Source organism: Chlamydotis macqueenii, chromosome 4 (assembly GCF_036417535.1).
Source record: "Chlamydotis macqueenii isolate bChlMac1 chromosome 4, bChlMac1.mat, whole genome shotgun sequence".
Classification (NCBI taxonomy): Eukaryota; Metazoa; Chordata; class Aves; order Otidiformes; family Otididae; genus Chlamydotis; species Chlamydotis macqueenii.
Window position 1 is genome coordinate 56,816,205 of NC_141559.1, and position 23,763 is coordinate 56,839,967.

Below are 23,763 nucleotides of genomic sequence, written 5' to 3' on the forward strand. Positions count from 1 at the left end.
ATAGGAGCCTGGGAATAGACAACTAAATTGATCCCTAGCGGTGTTTAACTACTCCCACCAATGCTATACGGTTAGTATAGTCTGATAGACAAGATGCAAATAGCAGTAGTAACACTCACAATACCAATTTTTTTTTTCCCAGTTCATTACATAACCTGACAGATGTTAATTGCAACTTAAAGCTCATCTGATTGTTTTTTCTCATATTTAAAGGAGAACAGAGACCTATGATATTAATATCTGAAGTTGAGCATGTTGCTTGATGTTGAAAAGACTTATTTAGTCATTAGTCACTTGTGCTCAGGGATTTATTAGTCATGGTAATGTCTCCAATTAATTGAAGGACAGAGAGCATAATTAGGGCACTTTTTGCCTAATTACTGTTAACTGTATACATGCAGTTTATTGTTGAATTTGTGAGGCTAGCTGAAGTGTTATAAGAACAAGTGTGTTAAGAAGTGAGATCTCTTTCTTATTTATAAAACCATTAAACTTAGGATTAACATCTGCAGTAATAGATATAAAATAGCATTGTGCCATGGAACAAAAATGTTTTAATGTTTGATATAATATTTTTTGTTCTAAGTCGTTGTCTCGACAGACATTCTGAAAAAGACCTGCTGAGTGAACTTTGTTGAAAAAGAAATATCTTACAGTAAATGGAGAGAGGATCAAGTATTATGTTCTGTGTATAGTGAAACAACCTTTACGTGAACTTGGAAAGGAGAAGAATTCCTCTTTAATTAAGTTTGCTTTTCTTTCTGGGACTGTGAAAGAAAGGGGAAAGTGCTACTGTTAAAGTGAGGGTGGAGTTAATTGACATTAATCTTCATGGGTTTGTTAGATTTATTTTTACTGCAAAGAAGTAAAAAGGTGCTCAGCCTGAGTTAACCATGGCTAAATATTTGAACGGCATACCTGAATTTAACATTTTATTTTCTGGTTTGGAATGAAGTTTGCTGTTTCTATCTTTCCTTATACCCCATTCCAAACCCTGGGGAAAAAGCTGGACTTTGCAATGTGAGACACACAGAAATTTGGGTAAAAGGTCAACAGTTTTCAGCCATCTTGTTTTCCAAAGTTAATATTTCTTTAAAGAACATGGTGTGGCAACCTCAGTTAGGTCCTAGGAACACTGTCTCAACTGGTTCTGCCAACTCTGTAATTCTGAAGGGATTTTTACATTGAAACAGAGTGGGTCAGATCTATTTACTATGACAAAGATCAGTAATTCAGATTCCTAGAAATGAATATGTACACAGTGTCTGTCCTGTTGTCTTAGTGTGTCCAGGTGCTCTTTTTGGGGAGCTTTGTGCAACTCTCCAAAACCTCTCGATTGAGAATTCAACTTGGCAGGTGTGTGCTCTGCTTCACTGGAAGGCATACAGAAGACTTTCTATATATTCTAGTCACTTCCTTTCTCCAGCCAGCATCATTCCTGTCTTATCTCAGTCCTGGGGCTGCACATCAGTGGCTACGGCTTAGGAATGAGAAGTGTAGAACTGGGTGCCATCAGCACTGCAGAGACATTATAGTCTACTGCATGCTCAGTGGTCTTGGGCATATTTTAAAGAAGAATTAAAAAGACGATATTCTGGTAGCGAGATGAATTAATCACGATCAATCATCTCTGAACAGGCCAGTATGATAAGAATAGAGAGAGTGAGAATAGCTCCTTTCACTGTGTGGAACAGTGATAGTCCAGTTCCTCCACATTTGGTTATGCTCATTTCTGATTCGTGTTGATTCCTTTGCTGGTTTAGTTAATGGATTAGTGAGCCACAAACTCTTGTTAACCTAATGAGCTGGTATGGAAGTCTAATGTATTTCTTTTCTAGCAGTTTTTTCAGTATATGCTGTTTTCTAGATAAAACCAGATAGTTCCATGTAAATAGTAGGAAATGTGCATTTTAAGCCAAGGCTCTTGTCAGACACTAAGTAAAGAAATGTTGCCTCTAATAAAAGTGCCTCCCTAAATGGATTTACTTAGTAGTGACTGGAAAAGCTGTCAGATGTTAGGATGGAATCGTTCCCTCTCCCCCTGGTATTACATTATTAATAGCTTTCTGTAAGCTATCACTATCCTCATCGGTATACCTATTTGTAGTTCAGCATTTTAGAATTGGAGGAGGACCAGAGGTCTTGCAATCAAGCAAGACAGATAGTGTATATCTGAAACATATTTGTATTTTAATTTTTTCTTGTTAATTTCAAGTGTATTTAAATATACTAAATAGATAAAAAGAGAGAAGTAGAGAGCAGGTTGCTCAGCGAGGTTGTGTAGTTTCCATCCTTGGAGATCAGCAAGACTCAACCTCATCAAGCCCTGAGCAACCTGGTCTGACCTCAAAGCTGGCCCTGCTTTGAGCAGGAGGCTGGACTGGGACCTCCCATGGTCCCTTCCCACCTGAGTTGTCCTATGAATCTACAAATAAAATTAAGAACTCTTCAAAATGTCAAGATATGCAAGTGACTGAGAGTGAGAGTATCCACTCCTCTTGAGTTTAGGTGGGTGTGGACCTTTGGCATGACCTGTTGCACTTTTCATTTTAGCCAAATCTATGCTATTCTTAATAACAAAGTGGAAAGGACATTAAAACAAGACAAAATTGTGTCAGATTCTCTGCAAATAATTGGGCTGATCCTAAAAGTCAGGTGCCCTGGATCCATACTGAGCCATGGTAGTTTCACTGTACTTTCTGCTGTTTGTGGGATGGAGGACAAAAAGAGGAAGCAGAAAAGTTCAGTTTTGTAGTGGGCATGTCTCTTTCCTTCAGAGAGCTGCTTATAAATTAAGTTTTACTCCTCATCATCTTAATGGTCTTGGGGGAAGGCTGGGATTGCCTCTGAACTCTTAGCGACTGTAAGCTAATTTACATAGTAATTAGATGACATGAAGTGCAGGTAGACCAAAACTATATAAAAAGAAAGCTGCATGGTAACGAAACATGAAAGAGATGGCAATAGGTAGCTTTGAGGGAAGAAGAGTGTACATTTACAAAACTTAGCTTCCTACTTCTTTTAGTGCTCCCATTAGTGGGATCCTGCTAATGGGAGACGTTAAATATTTAATATCTGACATTTCTATTATGTCTGTGTAGTGCAGTAAAGATTAAGTATTTTATGGTACATTTCAATTTAAAAGAATGAACGTGCTTTTCAGACTGTTACAGGGGAAGCTATCAGTGAACCTTAGATTTAGATTGTGTATTACTTTCAGCTATAATAGACTCTTGCAACTAGTTTGCAGCAAGCTAGATATGAGTCCCAGTATCCGATCAGTGCCTTTTGTTCATCCTCTGGGAAACTACTGAGCTGTGGCAAGCTCCCTGTTGCACTTCCTGAATTAAGCAGGCATGCTGAAACCACCAAGGAGTTTCCACAGCCATGATAGTCTTAATTTTCAGTGAGACTTGCTAGGGTTATCTGAGAGGTGATGCATGGTCTTAGGAGTACAGACTGTTTTGGTGCATTCCCGCAAAGGTGTGCAATTAACGCCAGGCGTGCCTACTCCATCTATGTCCTTTCCTGACTTTTTCTGTCCTTTCACCCTGAAGGCATAGTGTTGTCTCCGAGTGGAACATGCTGGTGGTTCCTGTCATAAATTTACTGAAAAATTCCACTCTTAGTTTTGAGGGCAGTGTGTGTCTGTGTAATTTAGAAGCCCGTAAATCCCTTTCTAGTAATATAGCAGTAGCATTTTTAGTTTTGGTGTACAATACAAATTGGTACAAGGATATACATTTAATTCCTTTCTTTTACTGGAATATCTGTGCTTATGCTGACATTGGAACTGATTTATATGGATTGCATATGCTCTGTAGTAATTGCTAGCCAGTGTCCATTTGTGAAGATACGTTGTGTGATTGTCAGGGTTACTGCTATCAGTCCAATGCACTTTGCTTGACTTGAAGCCCATAGCAGTTCCCTGAAATAAACTGGATGAGTAATATAGATCGCAAACTTTAGCACTGGAGGAATACTGAAGTCCACACTCATTTGATTCAAATGGGAGCAAAACTGCTTCCAGGCATTCTTTGACCTTTTGGTGATATCTGAGTGAATCTGCAGATGCAACCAAGTTATTGCAACTTTTTTTCTAATGACTTAGTGATTAACTATATATTGCTACTTATCTAATTAAAAGATAGGCAGTAAATGAACCTGTAAGTGTTTTCCTTGTGCATTTGTTTTGTCTTGATAAAATAGGTAGCTAACAAATGATCTTAACAGAAAGGAATGGTACAGTGTTTTAACTATATCACATACACATGCAGATGCATAATTGACACAACTGCAGCTTCTGTGAATGTTTATCATAGCACATGGATGTAATGTTTGTTTGCTTTCTTAAAATTTGAATAGAGTTGATTAAGTATACAAGTCTTCATTTTTTATATCATAGCTTGAACGGAGGCTGCTAGGAAGGAGATTCCCTTAATGTTCTTGACACCGATATGTATCTATTGCCATGATTAAGCATCTCTTAGAAATATTCGTATCATGATTTGAAAATAGAATGGATGTAGGGAAAAGCTGGGGAATTACATTTTGTGTTTTAAAACAGGAAAAGGTTGACAGTAAGATCATGACTGCTGCTGCTTTTATGAGTTTGACTCATGGCTTGAGTTCTTCTGTATGGGTGATGTATTAATGCTTCTCTTGATGTGTTTACTAGCTCACACTGTCTACTGCCATAAAAAAAAGTTGATATTTTTAAATAAGAGCTGCCTTTTTCTGTTGGAACCACAAAACATTAGGATTTTTATAAAGTACTCTAAATGGTGTTCAGTATTTTATCACTTTCTGCTTCACCTCTTGTGTATTTAGTTTCACTGTTTGCTTTTTTTTTTCCCCCTAACCTTGTTTTTTTCATTCATTTGCCATAGAGCTGATAAAGCAGATGATGAGGATGATGAAGATCTAATGGTTAATAAAACATGGGTCCTTGCACCAAAGATTCATGGTGGGGATGTAACTCACATACTGGACTCCTTACTTCAAGGATACGACAATAAGCTTCGTCCAGATATTGGGGGTAAGCCCTTAAAATAATTCAGTAAATAGAAGATGTGAACCAGAGCTGGCATGCATTTCATCAAAGATGGCAAAAATCTGCTTAATGCATTTTTAAAAACTTAATGTACCATGCTAAATACAACAGCAGTAAAATGCAAATGGTTTTCTGGAACTGGTAAAAATAATGTTCTATGCAAGAGCAGAATTTTTATGTTATATTTACAATCTCTTTTTCTTATGTAAAATATTGATTTGGGGGGGCAAGTGGGCAATCTATAATAGATCATTAAAAAGCAATTATATTTTGCTTTGTTTTATGAAGATCTTCTGACAGAAAGAATTGTAGATATAAACCACCCATGGTTATTTAAAAAAATGGTCTTAAGTCTGTAGGAGTTTATTAAAGAATTATTCTTAGATATTTTCACTCGTGCTATAGGAGATGCATTGTAAGTGTGTATTTTGAGCAAATTTATCTCAACCCAACTCTCTTTTTCCCTTAGCTTAGATTTTGAAAATCTTCATAAGAATCTGAAAATATAACTCAGAACTATATCTTTTCTAGAGGAATATAGGAAGGAAGACTGCGTTACTATAGCTCAAACTTTGCAGCTAGTAGGAAGGCAGTTTTGTCTTTCAATAGTCAAAGCATCAGTTTGCATATAAATATTAAGTGTAAATATTTGGAATAACCTTGTGTTGAAAACATGGAATACAGGAAACCTTGCCAGCTCTTGCCACATGCATGCTGGCTCAAACTGAGAAAAATAATTTATTTTGTCATAATTTGTTTCCTGAACTGTGAAGGGAGAGGTGGAGGACATAATTATTTGTTAAGTACTTGGCATTCCCTATCAAAGGAATGCCATGTAAGTCTGTAAGCTGCTTATACGATAAACAATACAACAATCTAGACTTGTTTCATTTCTATAGAACAGAGAGATGTAATCTCAAACTAAGTATTTTCTTTTGAAAGCTTCTGCCGAATTGTTTTCTCCCTCAAATTTCTTAGTTCTGTTTTGTTGGTGACTGTTACCCTGAAGATGTTGAATGGCAATTTTTCTCTCCCTGTCATAATACAATCATGTGTGAATCTCCTGAAGTTTGTTGTAAGTCTTTGCCTTCATGTTCATTTAATTGAATTACTGCAAACATTTAGACAATACTGAAGATCTTCTAGCATATTTTTCCTTGAATTCTCAATGTGTGACAGATGTATAGCATTATGATTTTTTTCGTTTGTTTGTTTTTCCTGACTACTTGATGCAACAGACAGCAAAGGGATCATGAGGGAATAAGCTGTCTCCACTAGGATTCCTTCTAATGATTAGCTGGTAGGTGGGGACGAAAGAAAAGAGAATTCTCTTTCTCTTCTCTCCCCATAAAACTTAGAAATAAATGAAGGGAAAGTAGAGGAAGATGAGTTTATTCTGACATGTCAAATGGATTTAAACAGGCACAGAAGAATTTTGGTGTAATCTTTACCTTTGCTTTTCTGGATATGTCCTGAGTCTTGATAGGGAAAGAACTCTGCCTTTTTATGAGTAACTCAATGTACAACTTTTTGGATTTCAAATATCAGTTCCTGAAAGAACAGACTTTGTTTTAGCTTCTCTCACACAAATGCTCCCTTTCTTTTTCTTCTTCCCTCTCTTGGTGCAGTACTTTTGTACCAATTTGATCTCTGCTATCTGAATCTGCCTCCATCCAATATACTAAAACATAAGGTTCATGAATATCAGCCCGACGCGAACAGGAAATATTTGGGAGGATCCACTTTGTTGCAAGGAGAACAAATGTTAAGACTGTCTCTCTTCTGGATGAAAGTTGCAGGCTTCTGCCACATGGCAGAAGTTTTGGACAACATAAGATAAAATTTCCAACTTTGAATGAAGGCATTGCATTCTGTCCAGCTGCTTGGGAACTGCAGCAGATATTTAACAGATAGAAAAACAAAATCAGTCTATAGTGCATTCATCTTAGTCTCCTTCAATTATGTGGATAAAATCTGGTGTCAGGTTCCACATCTTCAGAGTATATGTCAGTACTTGTACAACAACATTATTGAACTGGAATTCTAATTATCTTCCAAGGCAATAATATCCCACAGAACATTTTTACTATTGAATTACAAAGCTCAGTTACAGTAGCAACATTTTTTTTTTGTTGTTTTGAACCTGGACTTTCTGGATTTGAATAGTGGAGCAGAATTTTGTTTTCTTCCTGATGATGACATAGAATTTCAGCATCTCAGAGTGAGATAAGGCATTTCTTTGTTAAACATGCAGTTAGTTGAGGGAGATTATAAAGGAGAGCCAAATAAAAATTGAAATGTCAGAGGCAATACTGAAATTTAATAGGATAAAACCACATGTTATCATTTTGTCTCCTTCAAATATCCATCAGTTGTAGTGATTTCTTAGCTCCTACCCTTTGCTATGTTTATTAATCTTGCTAGTCTTTAACTCAGTTTATATAATGTACTTTGAGGTGTTTGGAGCCTAAAGGCACCAGTATTAAAATACCTTCTGCTCAATATGAAGTAATAGTAGTTACCAGATGAAGTCTATTATCTGTAGTAGAAATTGCTTTAATTACAGATACAACCTTGGAGTGTTGATATATTAATACAGCAGTATTATTCTCACTGTAAGGTTACCTTTTGGCTACCTGATTTTATAACCGTGCTGTTTTAGCTTCAGTCCTGGATCAAACTTGCTGTTATTTTTCAACTTTCTTTTCTAAAGGAAAGAATCCTAACTGCACTTTTTTCCATCTCTCACACGTTAGGGACACTGATATATTAATATTAGCCTATAAATGTACGCACTTTTTTTCCAGCTATGTCTAATATCTGATATTGTGTATTGTATGAGTGAAACACAATTGATCAATCTGAAAGTTTAATTAAAACTCAGGAATAATCATCACATATCTACAACTCTAGTAGAGTGTTTTCAATCAACAGTTTCAGGAAAGTCATCATTGATAGCATTTTTAAGAATGGTGAGTATGATTGCTCTTGGATGTAGAGAAACTGGATACCTAGCGAAATTTGGGTAGTTGTAATTGCCCTATAAGCAGGGCATGGGTAGGTAATTGCATCTCAATGCACAAATATGAAAAGTCATATATTCAGGGATATAAAGGATACGTGAACAAAAATGGACTTTCAAGAGACTAATAGAAGCACTAATTCTGAAAAGATAAGGATATTAGGGGGGATATTCTGTTGAACAGGTACTTAGTGTAGCTAAGTAGTGTAGCTACTTAGTGTAGCACTGATTAAAGGATGATATAGGCAGGAAAGTAATAAGCCTGAATAAGCAGGAAAATATCCGGTAAAGGTAGAGGGGTATGTATTCTGAGATGAAGAATATTTTGCAAGAATTGAAGGAAATTGAAATACAAGAGCAAGATGCAGAAGAGCATATGCAGTGAATGTTAAAGGTGCTGGATGTGTGCACTGCATAGAAAAAGATGGAAATAATAAAGGTGGTGGAGTAAGAGTATTTGTTGAAGATGAATTTCTTTTAAGTAAAAAGGTAAAAGAAGAAATATGGAAAAAAGAGCTCTGCTTTCATCAAAATAACTTTGAAAAAATTCTTCAGAGATGAAACTGGAAGCCTACTGGAGGATGAATTTTCAATATAGATAGCCATATAAGTAATACTCTTGTGAAAATTGTATTATTCCATTAAAAGCTATTACAAATTGAAGGCTTCTGTTATTCCTGAATGTGGTAGTCACACAATTTATTTGCTGAATAACGGCTTTATCACCACGAAGAGATGCTTCTTTAGGCAATTAATGAGGATTATAGAAAACATGCTCAAAGAAAACAAGCCTGGATGAAAGTGGTCTTAGTTTAAATTAAATAGCATGATAAGTAGTAATAACAAAAAAAAAAGGTGATATATCTTGGACTTTCATTCCAAAAAGAGGAATTGTTGCTAACTATGGGAACTGGTTAGTGAATTTAGATGGACTAACATGCTATTGGGTGATACTGAATATTGAAGTAATGAAAATGGAGCAACATTAAACACTGAAAAGTGCAATATTCTACACTTTTTCAGAAATTATAGTAATTTCTGAACTGGGGTTCAGAATATGCCTGGGGGTTATGCAGCATCATCCCTTAGTAGAAGAGTAGTGATCTGTGCCTGCTGAGAGAGAATTCTTTCCACATCTTATTGCTTGTCAGGAGGTTCATTCTTGCTCTTGAATTCCAGGCACAAGAGTCACTTATTTACTGTATGTATTTCTTGGGACAAGCCTGTCCTTTGCTATGGGCTTGTGTTAGGTGATGCTCAATACCGCTCAAACCTTTTAAACCAGAAGAAGAGAAGTTTAGCTTGGTGAAGAAAAGATGTCAAATCAGGAAAGCATGAGTAGATCTCTCTAGATCAGGCTTCAGCTATGTTGGGAGCTGGTGAACTATCTCTTGGGGGCAGCTGCCCATTGGTGCTCTTCTCTTTCTCTGTTGAGTATGCAATCTGCTGTCCTCTCACCTTCTTACTTTACTCTAGCCTGGCTCATATTATCTTTCAGGGTAAATATTTAAAGTGTACTATCTCTTTCTCCCTTTCCTTAGAAGCTTCTGTAAGTTGACAGTACTGTTTTGAACTTCGTGCAGGATGTGTGTTCTGGTTTTGTTGGGTGAGGGGGGGCCTAAGGTGGTAGCTTCTGTAGGAAACTGCTAGAAGTTGCTCCACTTTGTTTAGTGGACTTGGCCGGGCCTAGGGCGGACCCGCTGCTGGCCAAGGCTGAGCCAATTGGTAGCAGAATGTCCCGTGATAACGCCTCAGTGATAACGTATTTAAGTAGGGGAAAAACAGGAAAAAAAAAGAGAAGAAGATGTGAGGCAGCTGAGCGGGGGCAGAGAGGGGGAGGCGCGAGCCTCATGGGCCTTGCAGGCCTCACCCTCTGGCCTCCCACCGGGCAGCTGACTGGGCCCAGCTCTGCCCGGCCTGGCTCCAAGAAGTGGAGAGGAGATGAGAAGTGAATAAGATGTAAAAAGGATCCTGAGAGGCATCTGCCAGCCTGTTGTGAGGAATGGCTGCAGATGCCAAGGTCAGTGAAGAAGGAGGGGGAGGAGTAATGCGGCTCCTGGCCAAGATTCCCCTGCAGCCTGTGGTGAAGACCATGGTGGAGCAGGTTGTCCCCCTGCAGCCCATGGAGGTCCACGGAGGAGCAGAGATCCACCTGCAGCCCGTGGAGGACCCCACGCCGGGGCAGGTGGAGGCCTGAAGGAGGCTGTGGCCCATGGAGGGCCCGCTGGGGCAGCTGTTCTGGAGGGACTGCACCCCGTGGAAGAGATGACCCACGTCGGAGCAGTTTCACGAAGGACTGTGACCCCTGGGAGGGACCCCACGAAGGAGCAGGGGAGGAATGTGAGGAGTTCTTCCCCCGACAACGAAGTAGCAGCGTAAAACAGCGCGTGATGAACTGATCGTGACCCCCATTCCCTCTTCCCCCGTGTGCCGCTCGGGGAGGGGGAGGTAGTAAAGATAATGTTAAGCCCGGGAAGAGGGAGGGGTGGGGGGAGGTTATCTTGTTCCCTATCTCATTCTCCTACTAGTTTTAGAAATAAATGAGTGTTTTTCCCTAAGTCGAGTCTGTTTTGCCCGTAACGGTAACTTTAAGGATTTCTCCCTGTCCTTATCTCAAACCTTGAGCTGTTTTTCTTATATCATCTCCCCCTATTCTCTCAGAGGGTGGGGGGAGCGAGAGAGAGACTGCGTAGTCCGGTCCGGATCGGGGCTGAACTACGACAATGTGTTAAATAGCCATCTTCTTACTCATAGCATTTTCAAGGCTGATACCAAATTTTTAAAAGTAAAATAAGAAGTATTCATTATGGAAACATCTTCTCAAACCATCTTTCTCTGTTAGCTCTTTGTGGAGAGGAAGTGAACAACAGTAATTACATGGATGTCAAATGAGTATCAAGAATGTATTTTCTTCCAGCATTTGTCATTTTCAGGGACTCTCATCACTTCTAATTCAAGAATACAAGAAGAATTAATTCTTTCTTTTAATTCTTTTAATTCTTTCTTTTAATTCTTTGATTCTTCTGTACCATATAGAAGAACTAAGGTAACAAACCAGCCTCTTGCAGTCTTCTTGAATTGGATCTGTTTCTTTGAATCGTTAGAGTCAATTAAAATAATTTCAGTAGAGGCAGATATTCAGACTCTTCACTGGCACTTAGTAGCACTAATAATCTTACTCAGAGCACGATGGAAAAAGCAAACTGAACTCCATGGCACATTACAGGAGAGCCCTTGTGGCAGATCAAGTACTGCTTGCTGCAAGCTGGAATTTCATAAAATTGGCACAGCCCCTGTTAAAAACTGGCTCACTGGCAGATCTCAAAATTTAGTTGTTAATAAGGAAATATCAGTGGCTGGGCTGTTTATAGTTGGGTCTCATAGGAAAGTCTTGATCAAGAATATGATATTGTGAATGATTTCAGCAATGAATTTTTGTAGTAAACTTGGCAGATGATACAAAGACTATTGGAAAGGGAGAGGTTGTATCTGCAGAGTTATAATTTGCTCCTTCAGTAAAACTGGAGACACAAAAATTGAGAGGGAGAAAAAAAAGAGATGAAGGGGATAGGAAGCCTGTGGGTCATATTTCAAGGTGAGAGATTCTGCATAGTAAAGCAATGATTTAGGGGAAAACTTAGATATTTTGTGTAGTATAAGATCTTAGGTATGCATCCCCTGAGCATTGTGCTGAGATAAGTCCCTTTTGAAAAGGAGCACAACAAGTAGAAATATGGAAGTGTTCATGCAGCACTGATAACACAGTTACAAAAATTTTCAGGTCTCGTATCTACATTGCGGGATGAATCTGGAAACAACAGAGCAAGTTTAGAAGTTAAAGCTGAACAGATTATCTGTAGGTTGCATTTGCAGTATGCAGCATGAACTGTTCAGCGTACTGAAGGCTAGTTTCAGAAGTGACCTTATTCACTGTGTGTAGGTACTTGCATCTGAAAAAGAATTTTGATACATGGCTAGGCAGTGCCAAAAGTTGGAGTCAAAGACTTGAACATCAGATCAAAAGAAGATTTCCTAGCGCTAAGGAGATTTAAACTTTTCCTACTCATACAAGAAAAAAAAAAAAGATGGATTCAGCATTGCTTGAGCAATGGGGCAAGATACACTTTGATCGACTCCTGGCAGTGGGGTTGCTGTTATATAGATAAAAAGGTTGCAAAATTAAAGTAAGAGAATATGTGTTTGCAAGATGTAGCATATGTAAAATACATTCTACATATGTGCATATACAAACTTGCATTATATACTTTTTTTTTACTCTGATTTTTCAGTCTCTGGATAGGAGTTCTTGTGTTGCTCCCCTTTCTTTATGAGCCCTGCTGATAATGAAAACATTTGCAGCTCAGGAAGTACTTATCTTTTTCCCCAGGAAATAAATTGGTTTCCAGAGTCTGTTTAAACTTTCTGTGGAGCGTGCTGGGGACAGGATAGTGATCAAGTGACTCGGTGCTCTGTGGTCGTACAGAAAATCCTTTGTGCAGCCTCATTGGTGTGTCTCGCTGCCAGGCTTAGGGTCACACCAATAACCAGATTTAGAATCAGGGAGACTTTCCTCTCAAGTGAGACTGGCACGTGTTGTGGTTTTGTTTAGTGAATGGGGGCCTAAGGTGGTAGCTTCTGTAGGAAACTGCTAGAAGTCGCTCCCCTTTGTTCAGTGGACTTGGCCGGCCTACCACCTTAGGCCCCCCCTCACTAAACAAAACCACAACAGCAGGGAAAAGGTGTCTTAGGATATTTGGGAAACCTGTCTTGCCTGTTGTAGCTGGCAAGAATGTTTATGATACCCTACTTCTTTTTGTGTATCTGATTTCTGAGATTCAAAAAATCCTGTTACTTAAGAATTTAGGTTTGTTGTGGAGCCCTTGGATGATCTCTGATGGTTTGCAGTATAAAGAAATAAAATCTGGTGACCTACAGTCCCTCTCGTATGACATCAAAGTACCTTTTTGCTTCTACCTTCTCTCTTTTCCATCTGCAGATGGGCAGATCTGCTTAACTTTAAGGTGCCAGACTCTGGGAGGAACACCAGCAGAGCTTTATTATTAACCCTCTTAATTCCACTGGGGACTAGGACATAAGTCCTCTTGTCTCTACATTCTAGCTCTTCATTACAAACTAGAAGAAAATGCTCGGTAAATTGATGATGTTAAAATGCATCCTGACCTCTTCCATTTGTACCTTTTTCCTCTCTAAACTAGTTAGGAGGAAACAACTGAATTACTGGTGCTACTTGTACTTCACATGTAACTTTCATGGGAAGTCACGTAGACTTTTTACCCTTCTGTAAGTGTACAAAGAAAGTGTATTCTGTAAGAGAATATATTTTTAAAACAGTTAATGTTCATCTGCCTGATAAGAGTGATTTCACTGTGTTTTATATGAAAAAATAAGTTTGTAAATGTTTAACTTTTACATTACTTCCACTTGATGAGCTTTCAATTTGGTGTGTGAAGCAGTGCATTAGTCAAGCTGATGAAAGCATTATAGTAATCTTTAGGTGTGCTGTAGTTACGTGGATTGAAGAAATCTGTGGTGAAAAGTTATTTTATTTTTGTTACACATCTTCAGCAGGAATCAAAAGAAAGCACTGCATATTGATTCTTTACAGCTGATAAACACACCTGCTCCCAGACCTCATGGTTTGTTTTACAAGCAGTTTGTCCAAACATTTTTTTTTTCTTTTTTTGATTAAATTTTTATGTTGGAAGACAATTTTTGTTTTTTGTTTTTCTTCCTTTACTTTTTATACCTGTCTTATACCTTTATACCTGTCACAAAGCACTGATGGGAATTGCATTAAGAAGTAAAAAATTATTCTTGATAATTCTAGCAATTCATAAGAAGTAAGGGAGCCAAGCCATATATGATCCTTCACAGAATGAACAATTCAGTGATTTAATTATTCTTAATCTAATAAAAGAATATTGTATTTATTGTTGTTTTTAATAAATAGGTTAAATTACACTAACAATGTACAGAGTTAATTAAATATGTAATTATTGTGGTTACTGTTTTGTTTAGTGAGAACTACGGTAATTGAAACAGATGTCTATGTTAACAGCATTGGCCCAGTTGACCCAATCAATATGGTAAGTTCTGCTTATTAACAGAAAATATTGTCTGAATTATGCTGTGGGTTAATATTACAAAATAATTCTAATATAATTCAAATAAGTTTCCTTATATCTTACTATGTATTCTTATTCTGTTGAATATGATTGTGATTATTGCAGAAACATATTTAGGCTCTCTCTGTTTGAAATTGTAGTTTTAAAAACGTATTTCTTTAAAAAAAAGTGAGGCCACAGAGAGGACATTGTATCAGGTATTTATTTTAGTTCATATTGAACATTTTCACTATGTTTGTTTATGCTTGATTTATCTCTGTCCCAGTATAATTTCCTGGAGCTCCTTTTCAGAGGTTAAGAAAAATAACAATTGACCTAGTATTTGTGAATAAAACTATTTTCAGTGCAGTGATTTATTATTATTTCAAATTCATAGAAAGAAAAATTTGAAATTAACTCTTTTGTCCTCCTTCTTCTATGTCTTATTTAGTCTTACGAGTTCTCTTCAGGGTGTGTGTGTATATGTGGGCATGAGGGAAATGTGTGTACACATAACTGGTTTCTTCATCTCTTCTAGTTTCCAGTAGACCTGTTGAGATCAGACCAGTCTATCTGGTACCAGCACTGAATTAACTGCTGTTATGAGGAAGTTATGTCTGTGGCCTTTTCTTGAATCACTTAGATCTTCTGTCACCATGTACGTTGTCTGAAATACTGGTGTTGGAGGCTTTAGAAAGGCCTTGTTGCATGACTTCTCCTGGGGATCGCTGCCCAGGACTAAGAGTAGGACTGGCCCTTGGGTGAGTTTGAGCTCAACCCACTCCTTCCTTTTTCCTTTTCCTCCTCCCTACAGAATTTTTCACAGTGTTGAATTTGCATGGCAGAGAAGTGTTTTGTTCAGTCTGAGAGTATGCCAGTGCAGGGGGCTTCTGAGCATTTGGTGGAAGCACAGTAATTCTAGATTATTATTAAGGATCTTGCAGTTTACACATACGTCATCATGCTTGGGTTGGGAATATTGACTTTCAATGATGGAAAGCCAAGGAGGAAAAACCAGTGGTACTTCAATACTATGGAAAAGGTGCTGAAAGTAGATGATGCAGATCTGTGGCAAAGAATATTCATTCCAGGATAATGGTCTAACAAGATTAGGGTTGTCATTACTTGGGGCTATAGCAGGGAAGACCATGGCTCAGGCCAGGACTTTAGGTAAAGAAATGCATGAAAGCGCAGAAGAGTGATGAGGTGGGGGAAACTTCAGTTTCCCTGTCTAGTATGAGTGGTGTCTGGTTTTGTCTGGCTTCCTAATGCAGTCTTTCTCTTTTGCTTGTCTCCGTTCTGTCCTCTTTTTAAGATACTTATTGTGTTAGCAAAATGTGTGGACAGGTAGCTACCAGTAAGGAGGATGTAGCAAATGGTACAGGCTTCCTTTTCCGGTAACCAGTGTAAGTCTTTCAACCTCTGCCTGGTAGGTGTTGCATACACTGGAACTGAAAATGAGAAATGCTTACAGCTTCAGTTTTCCAGTTTTAAAGAACGAGCATGTGGCTGGCTTTGCAGGGTAGCCCTGCCCCATCTCCCATGACCTCTTCTTGTTTCTGGGGCTCCTGGGCAACCTACCCACTGCTATGTATCACGGCCTCTCCTGTGCCCACAGCAGCCTTCTCCTTGCTCAGCCCAGAGCCTGGGGGACAGCGTTATCGTGCACTGCCCTTGCAGTACCAGCCATGGGGCTATTTCATGTCACCTGTTTAGAGGTCTCCCCACATCTGCTAGAGTTGTCTTAGAGCTGGATGGTGATGCTCTTGCCACAGCGCTAATAAAAGCCAATCATACTGGCTTTTAGTACAAGGTAAGGATAGCATCATATTGAAATGCGTATTTCTTCATTAGAGAGCAGGATCCTAATGGTTGTAATGTACATCAACTGAATGTTTATCCTTCTAAACTTCTGACTTCTCTCTCTCAAAAAAAAAAGATAGCAATGAACCATGACACCAAAGGGTAATAAGTTAAATGTCGTTAAGAGATAGATCATTAAAAACTATTCTATGGTTTTTAAAAATGAGCAGAGAACTACTTAGCAATTTAAATTATAGTCTAAGGGCACTATGGCCTTCATCAAAGAGCAATTGCTTTCACTGGGCTTGGAACCTGGATCATACGAGAATCTAACATCATCACAAAAATCAAGTGTTTGTAAAAAAATATGTTTTTAATCTGGGAAACAACAGTCTCAGCAAAAAAATAATTACAGATTTGACATTGTAAGCTCTCTTTATGTGACCTGTTGGTTTCATTAGGAAGGCACGTTCTCTGCAGTCAATATTGTTTGAGATTGTTAACCAATAATCCAAAGACTGCTTCCATTTCAAAGGCTGTACTTAGCCCTTCTTTTGATCACTTAATGTGAGAACACATATCTGTGATTCCCCATTGGATTACTCATTTGCCAGATATGTTAATTCAGGCTGGCAAATGATGGCCTTTAACTATTTAGTCTGGATATAATATGGCATGATGTAGAGAGCATTTTCTTCTAACAATGATGCTGAAGCAGCATATCAAGATATGTTTATCTGGAAGCTTCAGAGGACACATATTATGAGAGGAAAGATTTATTTTTATAATTTGGTCTGTTTTCCTCTCGCTATCTGATGGACTTCCACTTTCATAAAAGGGATGCTTTAAGTGTATGTATGATATTTATTAGAATTTAGTTTTGAAGGCTCTTTTTTTTTGACTTTCACTATTTAATAAAGATCTGCACAAAATTCTAGATGGTGTAGACACTCCATGCTTAAGAGATGTTTTCCTACAGCATCCGCAACCTGAGTAAATATTTTACAAGTATCTGGATCAGTGCAGTATTTATGCTTCTAATACTCATTAAGTCTAAAGAATCTATCTTTTAGAGGTAGCCTGTGTTATACATCATGCAACAATCACATAAAATGAGCTAAATGCACGTTTATGGCTAAAGTCTTGATCCTCAGTAGGTCTGCAGTGGTCTAGGGATTTCTTAGCGGAATTTAGACATGCGATGAATATTTAGAGTGTGATTTTCTTCTATGTGGAAGCTCATTCAGTTGAGCACTTACTGTAGATGTACTAGGCTCTTACTACCTTTCCCTTTCTTTCTAAACTTAGGGCCAAGATGAAAAAAAAGCCACTCAGTTTGGTGGTACAAGTAGCGGAGCCTGATACGTAGTCCCTGTGTAGAAATGCATGTTGATCCATGTTGCCTGTGGACCTCAATAGCTTTCTCTGCCCTGTATTCATCTCCCAAACCCTATGTGTTCATAAATACATAACGTTTTGTGCTACTGATACTCCAAGGGGTCCAGGGGAGGACAATGCCAGCGCCACAGCTGTTGTGGCTTGACAGGACCATGCAATTCAGTGGGCTGGGAGAGGCATGGCAGCCCTCCAACATATTTTCTTTCCTTTAACTAAGAGAATACTTGATCTTGTAATTTCTGTTTGATAAAAACTCTCATGACGATAAAAGACTGCTACCCCAAATGAGAGAAATTTTTGGAGAAGGAATACAGGAGCAGTTCCATAAGTAAGAAGCAATATTGCATCAGTGAATCAAAAATGAAGAGCAAAGATAAAAGTTTATGCTTTCCCTGTCCTTAATGTCTATTTAATCAAGTTTCATATAGTAACTAATGGAGTAATACTCAAGTAACAAAAGTTGTGAAAGGGTTAGAAAGAGGCAGATCATCTCTGTAGAGAGGCATAGACATCGTGCTTTATAGATAGATTAGAAACTAGCCAAAAGAAAATGTTCTACCTGTCTTTCTCTGTCTGTGTGTAAGTGTATACATATATAAATATATATGTTTACAGAAACAAAATTATGTTTTAAAATTCCTTTGCCTTTTAGTGTGTTTTTAATTAATGGTTTAGTATTTTGAAATATGATGGTATCATTGCCATTTTAGTGTGTTTGAGAGCTACATATTTTTTTCTTCCCTTGCTGTGGATGCAGATGATGCTCTCTATTCAGCTTTTGTATTTGTTAATGAACTTGATATCAGAAGGTCCAGACTGAAAATTCAAGGATAAATTTCTACAACTGCACTTCACTGAAGCAGTTTGGTTTCCTTGTTATTTCCCAACATTTCTGTCTCTTCTGCAGATGATTTAGCTTTTGTCACATGATCTTTGCTAGATATCCATTGAAGGCTACTGTGACACAAGCTGAAGGCCATACTTTGAAGCCTAGCACTTTTATTTTTAACAGGATAGCTAAACCACTGAGCAAATCAGATATTCACAGAATACACAATGTGCTGCTTCAGTACACAGACTGCATGGCCTGGCGCTGTTAGGATACAATTTTTCCTGCTATATTGTACCATTTATGATTTTGGGTAGAATGTGCTGATGCTGAATTTGAAGTATCATTTGACTTCTAAATTCCATTTAATTCTCAAGTTGTGGTAACTAGCAGCAGATTTTTTTTTTTTTTTATTTTAAGGTATTCAAGTATCAGTGTGATCAGTATCCTAGTACAGATTGCTCAATGTTATTGTACTTGTGGAGGATGCTTTGTGGTCAGATATGTCACTGCACTTATTCTTCAAAATCTAAATTTAGAAGAATAGTCACTAAATTTGTATTGAGGGCTTGGAGATTTTGTACTCTTACTTTACAGTGCCAGGTAATTTATGTTAAGCACAGTAGAATATAAGTAGTTGTGACCCAAAAATACATTATCTAAAGCTACCCTGAAATCCAATACTCAAAGGTACACACTCTTTGTGTGCATTATTCTTTAACTCAATGTATTTTTAACGCTGTTTTTGAATGATATTAAATGTTTTGTTACTGAGTGAATAGTAACTAGCATAAAGGAAAGATGAGGCTTAGAAAGAGACAGAAATAGATACTGGAATTAATGAGGCCCTCACCCTGTGGATACCTAGGCATGTAGTTCGGTTTACATGTGTCAACCACGTCATGTTGACTTAAGGATTTAACAAACACAATAGGAAAAAATACGAAGTAAGAAGTGTATAAAAGGAAAAATATGAACTTTCTCCCTCCCTGTCTGTATGGAACTACGTTCACTTACACACACAGCTTTCTGTAACAACAGAAAGCTGTGTGTGTAAGTGAACATAGTTCCATACAAGAAACGTAAACATAATAAATCACAGTGCTATCCAAATGCTGCAGTGTGTAGTAATATTTCAGGACTGGGAGAACACTGCTTGATAGGGCTTGTCGTGGTTTGTGAACTGCTTTTGAAGCTTTTCCCGGAGGTTGGAATTATACATATACACCATTTTGAGGAGAACCATTGTCTCTATAAGCTTTTTGATGACAGACTGAGAGGAAGAGCATGAGGGATGCATTCCTGCCTATGTTTGAGAATTCATAAGGTTTCCTGAGGTTGTGTGGGTTTAGCATGCAAGGACTGCAGATTTTCAGAGTCAGGTGTGTGCATTTTATGCAAACTGGTTCCATTCTCTTTCAGTTAGCAAGAATATTTGTTCATAAATCAGGACAGAAGTACCAGTAAGTCTTTGACTATTACCCATGTACAGCATCTTCTTTGGATTAAGCTAGAATAATATTTTTTTTTTCCCCAACTTACTCTTTTATTTTTATTATGAAAGATAGTTTCCAATCATTTTGGTGTCTGTCAGCACTGCAAGTGATCGGAGTTAATTGATTGTTGCTTGGATGAGTGTTTGAGATTGATGAACACAATGTTCATTTGCAGCAGCTGAGTAAATATTCTTTCAGTAGGCTTGAGCATTGTTTTTTCTTTGTTATGAAATATATTTACTTGTCAAAAACCATATATCTGTTAGAATTTCTTATTTCACCAGCTCTAGGAACTTGAGTAATACTTCACAAAAACAATTTCATGAATGTTCTCTGTTTTATTCTGAAGAAAATTAGCCTAAATTGATTAGTCTGGCTCTTGCAGGCAGCTAGTTTGCCTACTGCTGTTGCAAGGTAGCTCTAAGCTTGCCTTACTCAGTTTCAGGGTAACCGGCCACGTACAGACAATATTCTGCTGATATTGGCTCAACATGGCAGTTCCTGCATTTCTTCCAATTTCCGTGATGTTTTGAAGGGAATGGCGAGGGATGAGGGAAAAAGCAGCCATTGTACGACAGACAAATGTTGCAGTAGCTTTATGAAACCAAACCAGAGTGCAGGCATCCTTTCAGCCCCTACTTTAAACAGCATTCAGTACTCATCCCATTTTCAGCTTAGTAGCCATGAAGTCAGGATGGGTAGTTAAGGTTCTGTGCAAGACACCAGAAAAATGAATGCTCTTTGCTGTAAAATACGGCCTAATTTGTGTGTGCCGTTTAGCAGTGCTATAATCTAAAGCTGCAGTCATTTTATGCTGTGGTTTATTCTTAAATCTTATGTTAGAGTAGTTCATGCTTTAAGAAATACTAGTTTTGTATAGTACCATTGTACTTAAGCCACAGTTGGCATGGTTTCAGTATTAATAATAATAATAATAATAATAATAATAATAATAATAATAATAAAAAATCACTTTGACTTAACTCCCTTGACTTCAGTAGAGTGTGCCAGCATACTGGTTAGAAATCCAGTTTATATAATCTCAGATCTTTGGCATGCACAGCCAGAGCAACAACCAAACTGCCTTTGAAGTACCTGAGATTTCAGATGTTGGTGCTCTGCATTTGCATAAGGCTCATTTGTTAAAGAATTAGCAGAAGTGCTGAGCTGTGAACATGGTTGGGGCTAGAAGACAATTCTGAACAGCTTCTTCCTTTTGATCTGTGGTCAGTCTGTCAGTGTGTTGTGAGGAACCACCTTAATTTCTTGTGTTCCCAGTACTTTTATCTATTTAAGTGTTGATGTGAATGTACTTCTTAAAGCCCTTCCTTTGGCACTTCTGCGCAGGATGTCTTCCATAGTCACCTTCTCTTCTCCTGCTCTCAATTGCTCCTTGCTAGTTTCATGCACAAATTTAGCCAACTTCTATGCCAGCTGCCTGCTATTCTGTATGTCTCCTTTTGTCCAATCGAAAATATTGCTTTGCGTCCCTCATATCTGTTCACAGATGTTTAGTTAGCTCAATATGGCTAAAGCATAGCTTTAAATCTTCCCACTTTCAGCCCTTCCACACTGTCAGTTGCCATGGATAATCACTAGTCTGTACATCATTGAAGCCTGAAATCTAAAGATTTTCTATGACATAACGAATCTTAGAACCAGGAGTAGGGTCTCAGTTGGAGTCTTGCAAGTTCTGATTGCAAAGCAACTTTGAGGGGTTTTATTTTTATGTATTTTTTAATTGATCACACAGAATCTCTTCTCTAGGCTCCCACTGTTATGATCATGTGTTTTTGTAACCTTTCCAGTTGCAGTCTTGCTCCATTCTTGCCATCTAGGGCTGTCCTACAGAGATAATTTTTTGTTTTTTCTACTGAGTCATTTCTTGTTCAGGTTCTTCCTCTGGCTCCTCTTTCACTGAACCTCACACATAAACAGTTTCCTTTCACTTTCAAAGCACTTCAAAGCCTATCTCCAGCCACTTCTAGTTGTTTTTTTTTTCCCCACAAGAGACCATTTCCTATCTCAGATTTCGCTGACTTCTGTTTCCATCCTTTCAACTTTTCATACCACTTTCTCCCAAGCTACCCTTTGTGCTTGAAAGAAACTTTCTATAGATACCTGCAAAGCTGCTTCATTGTTTCTCATCATGTTCCTGTTTAAACTTACTTTTCTTTTTTTTTTTTTCTTTTTCTTTCTTTCTGTGAAGGCTACAAAATATCACAAACTATTAAGCTTTTGTTGTGCTAAAATCACTACCTGCAATTCCAAGTGGTATTGAATTCTCTGTTTCCTGTTACTTATATCCCTGCTGTCCTTCCAAATCTTATCTTTTATGTGAAATTCAAACCATAAGCTCCTGGCAGAGGATGTCTATTCTGTGTAAGCAGTATCGAGTGCTTGCACAATTCCGTTGTGATCCGAGATGATCTAAGCCAAGAATAATGTTAATATAAGTGCCACATAGCACTTCACTGAGGTGTTAAAGGTACTGACTCATGCTAAAGCTAACCCAAACAGGGCTTTACTCCTGCTTTCCCCCTAAACTGCACATACTATTTGGCTGCTCTGTTGTGCATTTTATTGTTACTTCTGATGCCTTAATATCCTCTCCAAATACTTTCTGTCTGCTTCTGGTGTCGTTGTCTCCCTTGAGCTTGCAGCTGAGACAAGCTGCATTTAGTTCTTTGTCTTGTACCTCTTATCTTTGTGTCAAATAGATGATAAATATTTTGAAGAACATTACACACCTGTTCTTTGTTATTAATTCCTAATCTGTCTGTCTATATGGAAATTTGTGATGCTGCATTCCAGTTGTGGGAATAATTTCACTGGCCTAGATTTGAACTGGGTTTCGGGAAGAAAGGCAGGGGAGATGCTTTGGTTGTTTCAATAGCACATAACAGCTTGTTTCAATAGAAACTGTCCTTGGCGATGACTCCTACTGTACAGGTTATCACAGCCTCCCTTGCTGCTATGCTCCGGAGGAAAGCTGCTGCCCTTCACTGGCCCCTACACTGGCTGGTGCCAGGATCTGTGCTAACACTACAAAACCTGGTCCCCTGTTAAAAGCTGGGCAGCTGCAGGAACAGGATTTTTCTCCTCACAGTACAGGCTATGGGAAATTCATCATACAAAGCCAGGGAATGGTCTGGATGCCCTTTCCTGCAGCAGCACCTCTGAGTTGTTTGCCAAGGAAACAGATCCACTCTTGGAAAAAGTGTTTTCCCTATTATCTCGTTAAACTATTAGGGAATATTACTATTAGTAAGTGAATGTAAATTCTGTGCTAATCTTGGCCTTCATTATTTTTGTTCCATTGTGTTCTGATTTAAAATTTCATTGGGTCTCATGCATTCTGGATGGTTATTTTAACTGCCATGGAGAATGCACATCTAAACCACTTTTTATTGGGATATTTTTGAGTTTGTCATTCATTAAGTAAGTGCATTCACTCAAGTGAGTGCTGCATGAGATGTTACCTTTTTGAATAATAGTAGTGTCTCTGTTGTAGAAGGTTATCACCTCAAAGGGTTATGCCCTTGGGGCCAATAAATAAATAGAGGCTCTTTTAGGAAGTCCTTAACAGTTGCCCATGCTCTTGTATCGTCAGTGTAGCAGATTGATATTTAGAGTTGCCTGGCTGCCTCATGAACCAGAAGTCTAAACCAATAGGAGTACTGATTTCATGTAGAATCATGTATCATACAGGGGTTGCAGGGTATAAACCAAACCAGATAAGTCTCCTTGCCATCAATGCTGGGATTTTGGAGCATGAGAAGAAAACCATGGAAATAAAAAAGCAAACAATAAATGTGTCATTAATCTTGCTTTAAAACCAGTTGCACCATACAATGCACATACAATGAGGGTGATGGAACACTGGAACAGGTTGCCCAGAGAGGTGGTGGACGCCCCATCCCTGGAAACGTTCAAGGCCAGGCTGGATGAGGCTCTGAGCAACCTGATCTAGTTGGGGATGTCCCTGCTTCTTGCAGGGGGGTTGGACTAGATGACCTTTGAAGGTCCCTTCCAAC

The 23,763-nt window shown here is 38.3% G+C and overlaps 1 protein-coding gene across 1 annotated transcript in view; it reads left to right on the top strand.

Moving 5' to 3' along the window:
- GABRG1 (gamma-aminobutyric acid type A receptor subunit gamma1) overlaps positions 1-23,763 on the top strand; it is a 58,712-nt gene that overhangs the window by 12,044 nt on the left and 22,905 nt on the right. Inside the window, exons 2-3 of the mRNA XM_086746742.1 lie at positions 4,890-5,038; positions 14,115-14,182. Coding sequence (XP_086602868.1) covers positions 4,890-5,038; positions 14,115-14,182 — 217 coding nt within the window. The remainder of the gene's footprint in view (positions 1-4,889; positions 5,039-14,114; positions 14,183-23,763) is intronic.